At 41.6% G+C, this 14,271-nt stretch overlaps 1 protein-coding gene across 2 annotated transcripts in view; it reads left to right on the top strand.

The window, feature by feature from the left end:
* The first annotated feature begins 2,802 nt into the window (after positions 1-2,802).
* MIA3 (MIA SH3 domain ER export factor 3) overlaps positions 2,803-14,271 on the top strand; it is a 30,832-nt gene continuing 19,363 nt past the window's right edge. Inside the window, exons 1-4 of one of the 2 annotated variants that reach the window (XM_005495357.4) lie at positions 2,803-3,019; positions 3,705-3,838; positions 8,831-8,917; positions 10,516-13,441. In XM_005495357.4, coding sequence (XP_005495414.1) covers positions 2,854-3,019; positions 3,705-3,838; positions 8,831-8,917; positions 10,516-13,441 — 3,313 coding nt within the window. In that variant the 5' untranslated portion in view covers positions 2,803-2,853. The remainder of the gene's footprint in view (positions 3,020-3,704; positions 3,839-8,830; positions 8,918-10,515; positions 13,442-14,271) is intronic. The other variant, XM_014272956.3, reaches the window with a different exon arrangement.

Below are 14,271 nucleotides of genomic sequence, written 5' to 3'. Positions count from 1 at the left end.
GATCTCACAGAGTTGGTTTTTTTTCAGAACTGGCCTGGCATGGGAGAGTGAGTAAATAATGAACTGGCTCAGATTAAAGGTTCCTGTGATGCAGTGTCTTGGTTCAGCTGTGATCAATAAGCAGTGTTGGGAATAGTGCAAGGCAGAACAGTTGTATACAGATTTAAACACTTAAACCTCAATATCATATCTTAATATAGTATTTAATAAATCAATGTGGGGAAAACAGAAGTCTCCCTTTTTTTTAGTTTTTATCCTGTGTTCTTCCAATAAAGGCCAGCATTTCAGTTCATAAGTATTTTTATTAATGGATAATTAACTTGATTGATGACAATAAAATGTTACATAACATCACATCTTTATCAGTGCCATTTTCTTTGACTTTATAATTTGTACCTTGTGTGAGTGCCTCTCTGATCACTGGTGTTCCCCAAGTTTGATGTCACTTCCTACAACACTCCTGATCTTCTGTTAGCTCTGTACTCAAATTTCAGAATCCAACTTAGCCCTCATTTTTTGGTAAAAGTTCTAATGTTCGCACGCAAGAACATTTACTTTTGGCTTGTTATTTTTCTGTGTCATACATAAGAGAGTGTTTCCTGATCCTTAGGTAAACTTATCCAAATGACCTTGTCAATGGGTATCAGCTACTTTAGTAGATATTTTAGCACGAGAGAGATAGGAGAACTGCTTTTTAAGAGTAGGTTAATGTTAGATACCTCATATACAGTGGGACTACACTCATAGCTGAATACATATTTCCAAGATTGGGGTTGAAAACTGGAAGAAAATTTTGCCTGAAATATCTTAATTGAACTAACTGAAATATTTTAATTTTCTTTCACACCTTGAGGAAAGCTAGGTATGTTAGTAAGTGGCTACCTTATTACCCTGAAATATTTGAAATTGTAGGAAATACTTGACAGTTGCAGTGGTAAACTTGTGTATATGTATCAACTTCAGGGTGCTCATTATTGTACAATAAAGGCATCGATTTATACAAGAAGTATGTGATTTTGTTTTTCTTCACATTTCCCTTTCTTGCCCTTGTCTTTACAACCACAGACACCACTACCTTTTATCTTGGTCTTTTATAAAGATAAGCTTGATAAATTATATTGATGGAAAATAACCAAACAGCTTTTTCTTCACAAGAAATTGGACCTAATACTGTGAGCATTACACAACAGGAACTATTAATGCTGAGGAAAGAATGCTTATCTTTCACTCACACAATTATCCTAAAATGGGACTTGATTGAATTTGCTTCCATATTGTAAATTGTGACAAACTTCTAGATTTTCTGAGTTAGGCTTTCCTAAGAGCTTTTAATCAGCCAACATCTGTGATGGCAAATAGGTATCACCTCATTCTCTAAAATGTGAAACACAAAAATGTCAACAAAATTGCAGGAGGGCTACAGCTGCTATACTGCTCTAGGCCTGGAGAACACATATGAGCACTGGGTGAATGAATCATTGCATTCCTGTAGCATGTGGTTCCTGGGGATACACAGGACTGTAAGAAATACCAGGGTGTCTGTGGGATGCTGGGCAGAGGTACCAACACCTGTTTCTACCTTGACACTTTTTCATAGTGTGATTAAAATATTAAACTGCTCTAGGTGGGGGCTGAAAATGAAACACATATTTTTCAGAGATTACACAGCAGTAACTAAGCCTGGATCTAAGGCCTTGTGACTGTGGAAATGACAGTCTGGAGCAAAAATCAATAGGCATGAGGATGCAAGAGGAACACATGCAATTAGCAACAGTAATTGCGAAGTCTTGAGATGTAGCATTTAAAAGGGCTCTTTACAGCTCTTGGAAAAACCCCTCAGCTGCTTTGACAAGCACAAAAAAAAATTACCTTGACTATCAGTTCTGTGAGTGCCTATTCATGTTGGGAGCAGCTTCAGAATTTGCTCTGAGAAGCAGAAAAAAATACAAAAAATGTAGTCATTTGATTCACCAGAAAGAGGATTCCCTTATGTCACCTGTCCTTTCTTACCTGCATCTTTCATTCTTTTTGCGTACTCAGGCTACTGTGCTGAATAAATAACATGGGTCTGAAAAGGAAAAGAGAGACGTTTTGTTCATCTGCATTGAGACTTCTGCTGTCATTTTGCCATTTTAGATCTGTAAGGCAATATTAAGGTGATGGATGTGAAGAAAAGGCAATGGTAAATGCAGGCATACTTGTAAGCAGTACATATCTCGGCTTGCAAACACTCAACACTTAAAATGTACCATTAAGTGGAAGCTGCAGCTACAGAAGGGCAAGGATAGGCCTGTCGGGGAATGCTGCGCTTTCGGCTGCTCGCTGTGAAACCCCGCACTTTCCCCAGTGGGATCACGGCTGAATGAGCTCCTCCGTCCGCTACACCGCAGGTGTAACCTCAGACTGCCGGAGGTCACCGGGAAAGTGGCGGCTGCTTCTCCCCAGGAGAGAGAGAAGAACTGCTCGCGGGGCAGGAGGGAGAGCAGCCAAGCGCTTGTTCGGATGTGTCGTGTCTTTACAGGGCGGCAGCTACAACCTTTCTATAGGTTCTTATTACTCCTGCGATCCTCATCTGGAGAAACCCGCACAAATAAGGAGCAGGACCTTCTTTATTTTCTGGCCTGCAAAGCGGAAAAGGTAGCCGGACTCCTGCTCGGCGCAGCGGTCAGGAGCGCTGCCTCCTCGGGATCGGGATCCTGCCGCCGGCAGGGAGTGAGTGCACCACCCTCCTCCTGCGGCGGCGGCGGGGCTGGGCTTGTCCCTCCTCCACCACATCGCCCTCCCGCTGCCGCTGCTGACGTGTCTATTCCCTCCTTCCCAACCCGGCTCCCTCCCTCCGCGGCGCTCGCCGACATGGCTGCAGCCTCGCCGCCGGAGCCCCGGCTGCTGCTCGCCCTGCTGCTGCTGCTGCTGCTGCCGCCGCCGCCTCCGAGCCCGCGCTGCGCTGCCGCCGCCGCCGCGCCCGACCTGGGCCGCCGCTTCGCCGAGCGCAAGCGCTGCGCCGACCAAGAGTGCAGCAGTGAGTGGGGGCGGCGGGCACGGCCCCGGCGAGGGAGTTGTGGGCGAAGATGCCTCCCAGAGGCTCTTCCCTAAACTCGTTCCTTCCGCCGGCTCTGGCACGGAAACTGGGGAGAATCGAAAAAACGGGAACGCGACGCCCACGCGCGCCGTCCCTCTCTACTCGGCCAAGTTTTCAGATCCTCGCTGCTCCCTGTGTGATTCCCCCTTCCCCCGCCGCAGAGCCCTCTCACGATAAACCCGCTCTCTGGGTGTTCTCTGGCATAATTTCAGGACCGGTTCGCTGGGACACAGATGTCGTCTTTCTGATTTAACATTAATGATAAGCTTCATAGCTCACCCCTGAAGTGTAGTTCTCCCGCGCTTTGTCAAACCCTTGTCTTGACTAGAGTGCTTGCTTTACTTTTTTAGCTATAACTTGCCTTTTTTTTCTTTTTTAGTTATAACTTGGCTTGTTTGTGTTAGTTACAGCTAAAAATTTCTTAGTTATACTTTCAATTTAGTTATAGTTTTATTAATTTATTAATTTCTTAGTTATACTTTCAATTTACTTTCTTATCTCTTGACCCAGTCTGGAAAATAGCGAAGTGGTGCATTCGAGGTCTTGTTTACTGCCAATTAGCAAAGACATTTTTCATATAAATTATTTTTAAAGTCATACTCTTCTCTTTGTTTTCTTTGGACAGTGTTAATGTGCCGAGGGAAGGCCGTGCGGGATTTTAAAGGTCCGGATTGTCGTTTTGTAAATTTTAAGAAAGGAGAAGCAGTTTATGTATATTATAAACTAATAGGAGAATCCACTGAGCTTTGGGCTGGAAGCGTAAGTACTGTAGAGCATTTCTTCTGTTTTCTCTTCTTGGTAATCGGTTTTCATTCGTTTTGCCTCGTAAGAGAATGCTTGGAGTTTTGAACATGGCTAAATAACACAGAGAATGCAGGTTTGTCACGAGGCCGGTGGGAAATAGGATGAGGTTTGATCAAACCTGAGTGCTATGAAAAATGGGCAACTCTAATGTCTCTAAAAACTGTTAGAAAACTGCCTTTGTGTTGAAAACCTCCTATTGCAGCACTGTCAGTGGTGGTGGCTACAGGGCCACCTGGAAGGTAAGCCTCCCTTCCCATTTAGGGAGGCTTAAGCCTGTGCTTGTGTTTTCCCATGACGTGGTCTCATACTGCACTCTGTAATCCTGCTAAAGATCACTGCATGTGCATGGTTTAATTGTGCTTCTCATCCTAATATTCATCTGCCTTCTTCCCCTTTTTATCTAAGCTGCATGCAGAGTTGGAGAAAAAATGAGTAGTAAAACTAGAAAGGATTAGGGTAAATTTGATTTCTAAAAGGTCTGTCTCTCTTAGCTCTGCTGTACCTTGCAGAGTAGTGGCCTTGTCTGAGTCATCGTCCTTGGACAATCTGAGAGGCTTCTGCTAATGGGGAAGGAACATCACCATACTTGCAGTTACTTCATAGGAAGCTCCTCTCGACTTTCATAAGCACCTTATTTGCCTGGCAGAGGCAGAACTGAGATACCATGGAGGAAGAGCAGTTTCTCTGGGCTTCCCTTGAAAGTGTTAGCAATCCAGAAGTTGCTTAGACCTAGTCCCTGTTGCTTCCTCCCCATGTTTCCCCTACATCCTTTTTAGTGTCTAAATTGTTTACTTCAACCTCTTTTCTTAGTCTAGTTTTCTATAAAGGATAAACAATTTTGACAGTGGTCTCAGGTGCTTGAAACCACACCTGGGTGTTGACTGTGGGGCCAGTGGTTTAGTGAAAATCGGGATGTATCTGTAACCACTTGGACAGCCAAGCTCTCAGTAGGAGCTGAATCCAATTAAAACGATACAGAAGTGAACAGAAAAAAACTGCAGCACGTGGTTAAAGAAGAGTTAATAATTCTATCATGCTGGTAATTCCCTTCTGACATGTACTGTACCATAAATAATCTGGGTAATTAGTTGGTACAGGTTTCCAGGGCTGCCAGTTCTTGAGATGCAGAGTAGCAGCATGGGGCCAATTTTGCATCCTCTAACAAGGCATAATGTAGGCTGCAAGATCAGACAGCAGGTTAAGGTAATTGCTGAGTTAATATTCAGTTTAATTATTCACTGATAGGCAGCTCATGCAACAGTTAGGTGTGTCTCCAAGTTAAAAGGATGTTTGCTTTGAGTTTAAAGTAAAAGCTGCAGTTGGCAGGTTGGAAAGAATTGCCAAGCTCCATTTTATTTGTTGTCATTTTTCAACTGTGTTACATGATTTTCCATGCTCTTTTTAGGGCAGTGCTGCCAGACTGATTCCTTTTGGTTGGTAGCTATAACCTTTATTTCTTTTATCCCTCTTGGATTGACTGCTGCTGCATTAATCATAAATCTGCAACAACCAGCGTGGAAGCACTGCAGTGGGGTCAGAGGTGCCTGCCTTTCCATTTTGAGTAGGGCATTGGCACAGCTGCCCCTGACTCACATACAGCACTGGGGTCTCTCCTGTACCGTGACTTTCTGTGTCAGATTTGGCTGGGCAGCCTGATTTCTCATGCCAGGTTTGGCTGGGCAGCTTGATTTATGCAGGCCAGCCATGCCTGCTGTGTGAAGTCTTGGAGCCAGGGGCAAGCTGCTGCTCGCTAATTAAAACCAGGCTACCCAGTGAGGTCTGCCATCAAAAGAATTCCAGTGCCATGGAAGGCATACTTCCTTCTGCCATGGCCCTTTTGGGATCTCATTGCGTGACTTCATGTGGGCTTTGTGTGCATTATTTGATCCCATCCATATACCATGCTGCCTTTTTCCATTCCCCAAAGTTTTTTTGTGAGAGGATTTATTAGGGCAGAATGGAAGCTATGAAATCAAGGGCTTACTGGAGTTCTTATTGTCAGTTGTGAGCAGAGGTCAGGGGAATATGTGTATGAGAAGCTTCAACTAATGCAACCTGGGGCTTATTTTAAACAAGTTGTAAATACAGATTCTAATTCCAAAATCAATGTGAAGGAGCCATGAGAAACACAATAGTATTTCTGACCTGAAGGGAGATGATCTGATAAGAAAAGGAGCCTTTCACCAAGGCTGAAAAATCTATAGCATTTGGGACTAGGCTTTATTTGCCTTTGCTTTTCTAATTCACTCCGCCCTTTTCGAGCCATTGCTGATTTTTTTTTTCCTTGTGCCAGCAAACACATTGTATTTTGACAAAATAGTTCCTTTATTTTGTGATGCCAGTCATGAATACTAAATTGCTTACAGAGCACACACTATGTTCACTGGATATTTTACATGTGACAAAATTCTGGAACTCAGCTGTAATATGTATACTGTGCATTATATGGCCTGTAGTTTTTAGCAGAGCTCTCTAAACCTCAATAGTAAAGCAAAGCCAAGTGCTTGGAAAATACTCTATGACCATTATTTAATAGTCATTTTATGTTATGAATTTCATTAATACATCAGTTGCAGGAAAGTGCTTGATTTTTTTCTCCCAAAGCCAAAAGATAGAGCATATCTGGTGCTCTTGTCCTCTCCACAGTGTTCTGCTGTAAATCAGTCTCCTCTTCAGTATCAATGTTGTGTTGCTTACACCATCAAGTTGTTGTATAGACTCCTGTGCATTTTTCCTGTGTTCTGCCCTCACTTTAGCAGGATCCAAAACTCCAGAAGTACTTCAGATCATTCAAAGAAAAACCTGCTGCTTTTTCACAAAACATTTTGTCAAAGACACTTTAAGGTTGTTATTTTGTCTTATGGCAAGGGGATGAACTTAATACTTTTGATTCAAGGTTGAAAAAAACCATTTCTGGCCTCATATTACAAGAAATGGACTTAACTGCAGATTGTGGCTTCTTTGTGTTGTTTTTTTGTTTTGTTTTTGTTTGCTTGTTTTCAAACCTTGTATATAGGTTAGTAGAAAAGAAGACAGGATGGATAAAATTAAGTAAACCAGAAAGACAATATTTCTGGAGAACTCAGAGGGTCAGGGCAATACTGTGTTTTCTTAACACTGCCAATGCTCAGCAGGTGCAAACCAGTTCTTCTTTGCCCTGTGTTCTGAAGTTTTAGTTACCTGTGCTTTAGGGATGTGGACTTTAAAATTAAAAAGACTTGAACATCATCTTCCCCCGCTGTCTGTTTTCTGATAGATGATGTGAGAGTGTGGTTTCTTGGCCAGTGAATCTGCAGCAGCTGCCTGTGACATGTGGGCACCAGGGGAGGCAGATGTTGTACACACAGCCATGCCACGTGTTTTGTCCATGCACAACTTTTTAGCTGGGAAGAGAGTGGTTATTTCTCCCTTATACACTTGGCATTGATAATCCCTTTCCTCTGTCATGTCTGTAGAGAATGAATGTTTGTTTTATTTGCACAATGAGGCTTTTTTTTCCCTTATAAGAGAGGACTTGTAAGGAGAGAAGCAGATGAAATTTTGGGCAGGCAGATCCCATATGGCTTGTAAACCACAGAAGTGGCAAACTGGGTCACTACAGAGGACATGAATGGTCAGCAGCTTGGATTGCAATAAAGGAGTTTCAAATTGTGATCCCTGATTATAATGGTTGTTACAGAGATTAGTCTGTAAGGAGGCTTTGAAGCTCTAACTTTTGTTCTCAGTAAGACACTTAAAAACTAGAGTTGAAGTTTAGAGAGAAAAATAAGCCAATTTACAATTAAACTCTAGTGTACTACACAAAGACAAGCTTTTGATGTGACTTGTCTAAATTAATTTCCCATTCCCATTGGTAATTCCCAATAGTAAACATAATTCCCAATAATAATCATGCATACATGATCTGTTTTCAGTAAGAGAGCAATATATATTTACAAAAGGTGGAGAGGGAACAGTGTGGGGTTTCTTAATAAGTATGTAACTAACTTCAGAGATATCAACTATGCAAGGTAAGATCTGAATGAGAAGTACATATTATTTACTAGATACTAATTTCTTTTTTTTTTCTTTTTTTTTAATACCACTTTTTTTTCCTAGATATTTTGGTTGTCTAGGAACTTTGTACCTTTCTAGGTATTTCCACCAGACTCTAATTACCTCAATTATCTAATCAGGGTAGTGATTGCATGCTATTAATATTGGCTTCTTGACAGCCATTCTCAGAACTCTTAAGTGTGAACATTACTCTGTGTAGATCATATCTGGTGAGTGATAAAAGAGATTCTTGTCTTCCACTGTTTGCCTTGCCTTAGCACATTGAAAATCACCATTCTGTGACTGATTTTTTTGCTTGTGTCAGACACTGAAGAGAAACAATTCTTTCATAGAGGAGGGGGGGTATATTTTCCGCACAGGTTTTTAAATGATTATTTCTGCATTTTAAAATGATGCAATTTTGCATTTCCCTACAATCTGCTTTAAGAATTTTTTTCCATAAGTTACAAGGTGAGCGTATTTTGGGCTATAATATTGTGCGTGGATGTAAATCTTATTAGTCAAAGATCCTCTTCTGCTTGCTACTTGAGAAAATCCTTGAGGTGTGTTTGGTGCTTCTGGTGCCTGCACAATACCAGTTAAAGCAATTGAGTCAGAAGGCCTGGGATTTATTCCCAACTCTCCTAATAATTTGTTATAAGTCAGGCTTTAAAACATGAACAGTGAAACTTAAACCAGCTTCACAAGGCTGTTGTGAAATGTAAAACCTCAGTGAAAACTCTGGCATAAACAAAGCATCACTGGTCTTCTTTTATTCACTGTGTTAAACTTCATTTAGAATACTTGAGAGTCAGTTCAACATATTTGCTAATGGTGCCTGCAATTTTTTACATAGTCATGTCATTTCTAAACCTTCTTTACTGTTTTTCATTCGTGTTTGTTCTTTTGCAGGTTGGAAGTGATTTTGGATATTTTCCAAAGGATTTACTTGAAATAAATCATAACTATTCCAATGAGGAGCTAGAATTACCAACAGATGTAAGTCTTACTTGTTCTGGTTTTTTTCTTCAATTGGGGGTTTTACTGTTTCTTACCTCGGCATTCAGTAAAATTCCCAAGAAAGAAATTTGGAATACTAGTGATTCTTAGTAACTTTTTGTTAGTAAGCAGCTACATACTTGCAGAGGTGCACATGTATGTATGGGGGGTAGAATCTTTGTGCAGCTCTGTATGTGGATGGGTGTGAAAGCATCAGTCCAAAATGTGGGTGTTAACCTTTCTTTTCTCAAATGTTATGGTTTTCTTCTAAAGAAATCTGTTTGGATTGAACTCTACACATCCTGATAGCTGGCTAGTGCATAGGCCTTCTGTTGTGTAATCAAAATGGCTTCTTTTCCCAAACTTTCCAAGTTTAAAGTACTGTCAGAAGCAAACAAAACTGGGTACACTCAGCCCTTTGATTCTGGAATTGGTCCTGCAACCTTTTCACACGTGACTGGCTTTCATGCACTAATAGCAGCAACTCCAGAGTTGTGTCAGTAAAGCCTTTTTGAGGCCGTAGCTTTAGGTGTGCTTGCAGCACAGAAAGCCGAGTGAATCCTGCATCCAAGGTAGCATGGCAAGGGAGGGTATTCTGCCTCTCTGCTCTGCTCTGGTAAGACCCCACCTGCAGTGTTGCATCCAGCTCTGGGGTCCCCAGCACAGGAAGGACATCAGCCTCTTGGAATGAGTCCAGAGGAGGCCACCAAGGTGATTTGAAGGATGGAGCACCTTTGCTATGAGGAAAGGCTGAGAGATGTGGGATTGTTTAGCCTGGAAAAGAGAAGGCTCCAGAGAGACCTAATTGCAGTCTTCCAGTACTTGAAGGGAGCCTACAAAAAAGATGGAGAGGGACTTCTTACAAGAGCATGTAGTGACAGGACTACAAGGGGGAATGGCTTCAAACTTCAAGAGAGCAGGTTTGGATTAGATATTAGGAAGAAATTCTTTAGAGGTACTGAAAGAAGTTGCCCAGAGAAGTTGTGGATGCCCCATCCCTGGAAGTGTTCATGGGCAGGATGGATGGAGCTCTGAGCTACCTGGTCTAGTGGAAGTTGTCCCTGCCCATGGCAGGGAGTTGGACCTTGATGACCTTTTAACCCTTTTCAACCCAAGGCCATTCTATGGTTCTATGAAATTGTGTCTCACACTGCTTCTATTTATTTTTCAGAAACTGCATGACAGACAGGGAGCTCCTGCTTGGAGGACTTGGTCCTTTAAGGGGACACCTGTTAACAGAGGTTGTGACACACAAGCTTAGCTACATTTGTGTTCTTCTGTTCACTGGCATTCAGCAATAGGCTTGTTCTTCATTCAGTACATATCATGATGAGTGTAGTGTAAAACTGCCACCTCCATTGCTGCCTTACACTTTGTTCCTGCAAAACGTCTTTATTTAGGTTTTTTTATGAGTCCTTGGGCAAAACCTCCACTGATTTCAAATAGAGCTTTGGTTAAGGAGTCAAGGGGTTAATTCTATGTGATTAATGTAATTTACTTTGCTGCTGCATCTCTCTTTAAGTAGGTAAATGTTTTTGGTCTCATTACTGCTATAAAGGAAATAATATTTTTTGACTGCATGTTGTTTTTCATTTCAGGAAACAGACTTTGTTTGCTTTGATGGAGGAAGGGATGACTTTGATAATTATAATGTGGATGAACTTCTGAAGTCATTGCAAGATACAATAGCAAATGAAGGGGAAACTGAATCGAGTGATCCAGGGACAAAACCAGCTGAAGGAATTGAGAAGGATAAGGAGGCAGAACAGACTGATAGAGGAAAGTCCCTTGGTGCTTTGGAGACAGACAATCTTGAGCAAAGTGATGAAGAGGAAAACCTTGTCTTGACAGACAAAGTTGTCAATTCTCATACAGAAGGAACTGAAAATACTGGGGAAGACTCCAGTGTCAGTAGTCACAAAGAAAACTCTCAGGGAGATCAAATTGCACATGAGCACTTGAAAGGAATGCTACATGGAAAATTAAAAGGGCTAGAAAGTGAAAATACCAAAAACACTAGTATTCCTCAGGGTGAAACCAGCCAACTTGACCAAGAGAAAGAAGTCAATGCCTATACACTTTTAAACAGAGAACTCTCTGTGAACTTAAAAACAAAATTTGGCTCAACTGCTGATGCTATTGTATCAGATGATGAAGTGACTCGCCTTGTAACGTCACTGGAAGATGATTTAAATGAAGATTTGAGCATTAATCCTCACAATGAAGAGGAGGAGCCAGAGTTTGCAGATCAGTCTGCAGAAATCCCTTTGCTGTCTTTTATGGCAAAGGATGAAATTACATCCCCTGTGGATTTAGAAGATGATGGAAACAATGACGTGGAGTCACAATATCACAAACCCGATGAAGATGCAAAGGGTGCTACAAAGCTAAATAACCAAAGAGACAATGGGGAGGAATGTGATTCAGATGCATTAATTCTTAAGGATGCCTTCAGCAGTAGCAGGAACTCGGGTGGCAGTGTAAGTGTAGACAGGTCTGAATCTAAACAAACAGAAGAGAAACAGGAGGAGGTTGTGCTAATTAGTAAAAGAGAAGCACCAGCAACAACTCAGCCTGAGGATCTCTCCAAACAATTCCTTGGAAAGGAGCCTGTGGGTACAGGTGATCTGGATTCAAAAGAAAAGGCCAACAAAACTGAACAGTTGGAAGAGCAGCTCCCTGATGAAACAGAGTCACATTCTGCAGCACTGAAAGGTATAGCTGTGCCTGATCCTCACGCTTTGCCTAGTCCAGGCAGTGCTCCGGAGTCCAAATCATTTCTTAAAAACAAGGAAGATGATTCAGAACCATTTGATGATGATATCAATAAAAGTCCTGAAAGAGTTCCACTTGCTTCAATAGAGAAAAGTGAGAAACAGTTTGAGGACAATACCTCGGAGGAGTCCTTGGAAAGTGATTTAAAGTACAAAAGACCATGGGAGAAAACAATGGAGAAGGGAGAAGCTGAGAACAAGCCTCCAGTTGATGTTTCAGCCAAACCAGTGGAGGAAGTAAAAAATGCATCTCAAGATGACCTAGTGGATATTGACCTCTTGAGACAGAAAGTGGAGCATGAAATGCCCGTTGTGGAAAAACAACTTCTCAAACATGAAGAAGATTTAAAACAATTAGGGAAAATTGATCATGAAAATAAAAATCCTGCCTCTTCTAACAAAGAACTGGAAATAAAGAGAAAGCTGAAAGAAACCCCTGCAGAGGAAGAAGACCCAAGCTATAGTGGAGCTGTTGAGCAACCTAGGCCATGGGAAAATGAGACTGAGTATTCAGAGGCAGATGTGAATGAAACAAGAAATCCTGGCAAGATGCCAGTGTTTAAAGAAAGCACTGAGAAAAATTCCCCTGAAGAAAAATCAAAAAGCGCCACGCAGAACACTAATACAGATAATCTTACTCGTCAAGGAACTGCTCATCCTGAGGGCGCAGGATCAGACAGAAATCTTGGCAAAGATTTGGCTAAAGAAACAACACAAAGAGCAGAATTGCAATCTGAAGAGCCACATGCTGAAGATGACCCTGACCTGAAACAAGTGGATGATGAGCTGCTAGAAGATGAGAATGCAGCAAGTGCAAAATTGTCACAAGCAAGAGCTGCAAATGCCCAGGGTAATACACTAGGTGGTGAAAATACAGATCCTGAATTAGAAGGACTCAGTGAAGCTGTTTCAGGAACCCCAAATCCTACTTACAGAACAGGAGAGGAAACAAACTCATTCCCTAAGGAGGATAAAACAATCAGCATGCAAAATGCAAGCGTGATTTGGAACAAAGAAATTGACATATCAGTAAGAAAAGATGCTAAATTGGATGAGATGCAACATGTCATGGAAGCTGACGAGGAGTCTTCTGAACCTGAGGAACCGTCAGCTGTGGATGAACATAATTTCCCATCTCCTCACACAGAAGAGAGCAGTGACCTTGACCAAAGGACAGATCATCTCCCAGAGGGCATTTTACAGAAAGACTCAAAGGAGGGGCAAAATTTAGGGCAAACAAGAAATAACCACCAGCAATCTGCATCTGTCCCCAGCCCTACAGATAGCTCAGAAGCCACCAGTGACATGGTAACAGACTTCAGTGAGTCTGTGAAGCGGCTCTCAATAATGAGAGAGTTCCTGGATGAAAAGCGCGTGATGCGCCTACAGAAGTACCTTGGGCTCCAGCACGTAGTAAGGGTTGAAGCCATGTTCCACGACATGAAAGTGGAGATGGAGCTTGCTCGGAAGTTGAGCCACAATAATGAAGATATTGAGAAAGCTCTGGATGAGATACTGGAGTTTTCAGAATCGAGCATTATGGATGTTGTAGGAAAAGTTCTGGATTCCAGGGTAGCAGAAAATAAGGAGGAGGTGGTGAAGGAGATGGATTTGTATGATGAGGAGAGTGCACTGATGGATGATATTCAAGAGTTAATATATTCATTAAGAAGTAGATATTCATCTGCTGGTGAGAGTGTCCCACTTGCTTCTCCTCCAGAACAGGAAGATGACCAGCTGCACATTCAAGGTAGGATGTTAAACCAGTTAATAAATAGATGAAATAGAAGTAAAACCCTGTCTCAAGCAACACTAACACAGAGAAACTTTAGGAAGAGGGTGAGCGAGTAGAATCTAAAGAGGTCTTGTTCAATAACCTGGGATTTTGCTTATTTTTAATGCATATTTTTAGGATTGTGATGAGAGTGGCTCAGGGACAAATCCTAAGGGAAGATATTGAGTTCAGCCAACCTGTTCTTATGGACTGAGTTCTGTGTAAGATAATTGAGATCCATGCATGGATATGGTTGTAAGGAGCCACTCAGGACAAGTCTGTATCTCCTTAAGAAACAGGGATTCACATATACTAATCTGCAGAATTTTGTGGAGGGCTTTTTTTTCCTCTGCATCCCCTGATTATGAGAGATCTGGTGATTAATGCAGGTACTAAATGCAGGTACCTAAAGTCTCATATGTCCTTATAATCATATTTTTGCCCACATTCATAAAAGAGTGCGTAAGTAGCAATAACAAACAAACATCTTTTGATTGGGCAAGAACCAGAGGTAGAGTCTTTTGCAAACTTACTAGGTTTTCTGTTAGTGTGCAAGATATTAAGATACACTTTTAGTCAGGCTCCTCTTACAGTAGTACATGTTAAGTATGCGATTTTTGATAAGGTCACAAATGATGCAAATATTTCACCTTGCAGTGTTTCACTGCAAGATCAGTGGTTGATATCTTGCATGAATTTCATACAGACATTTAATTAGATGTTACTGAAAGTTGACTGAGAATATACTGGAAGCAATACACAAGCTTGGCACTTTTAAAAGTGTTCAAGAAACATGCAGCATTTCA

This window comes from Zonotrichia albicollis, chromosome 3, assembly GCF_047830755.1.
Source record: "Zonotrichia albicollis isolate bZonAlb1 chromosome 3, bZonAlb1.hap1, whole genome shotgun sequence".
NCBI lineage: Eukaryota > Metazoa > Chordata > Aves > Passeriformes > Passerellidae > Zonotrichia > Zonotrichia albicollis.
The sequence above is the reverse complement of the archived record's forward strand: the minus strand, read 5'-3'. Positions and strand labels throughout refer to the sequence as shown.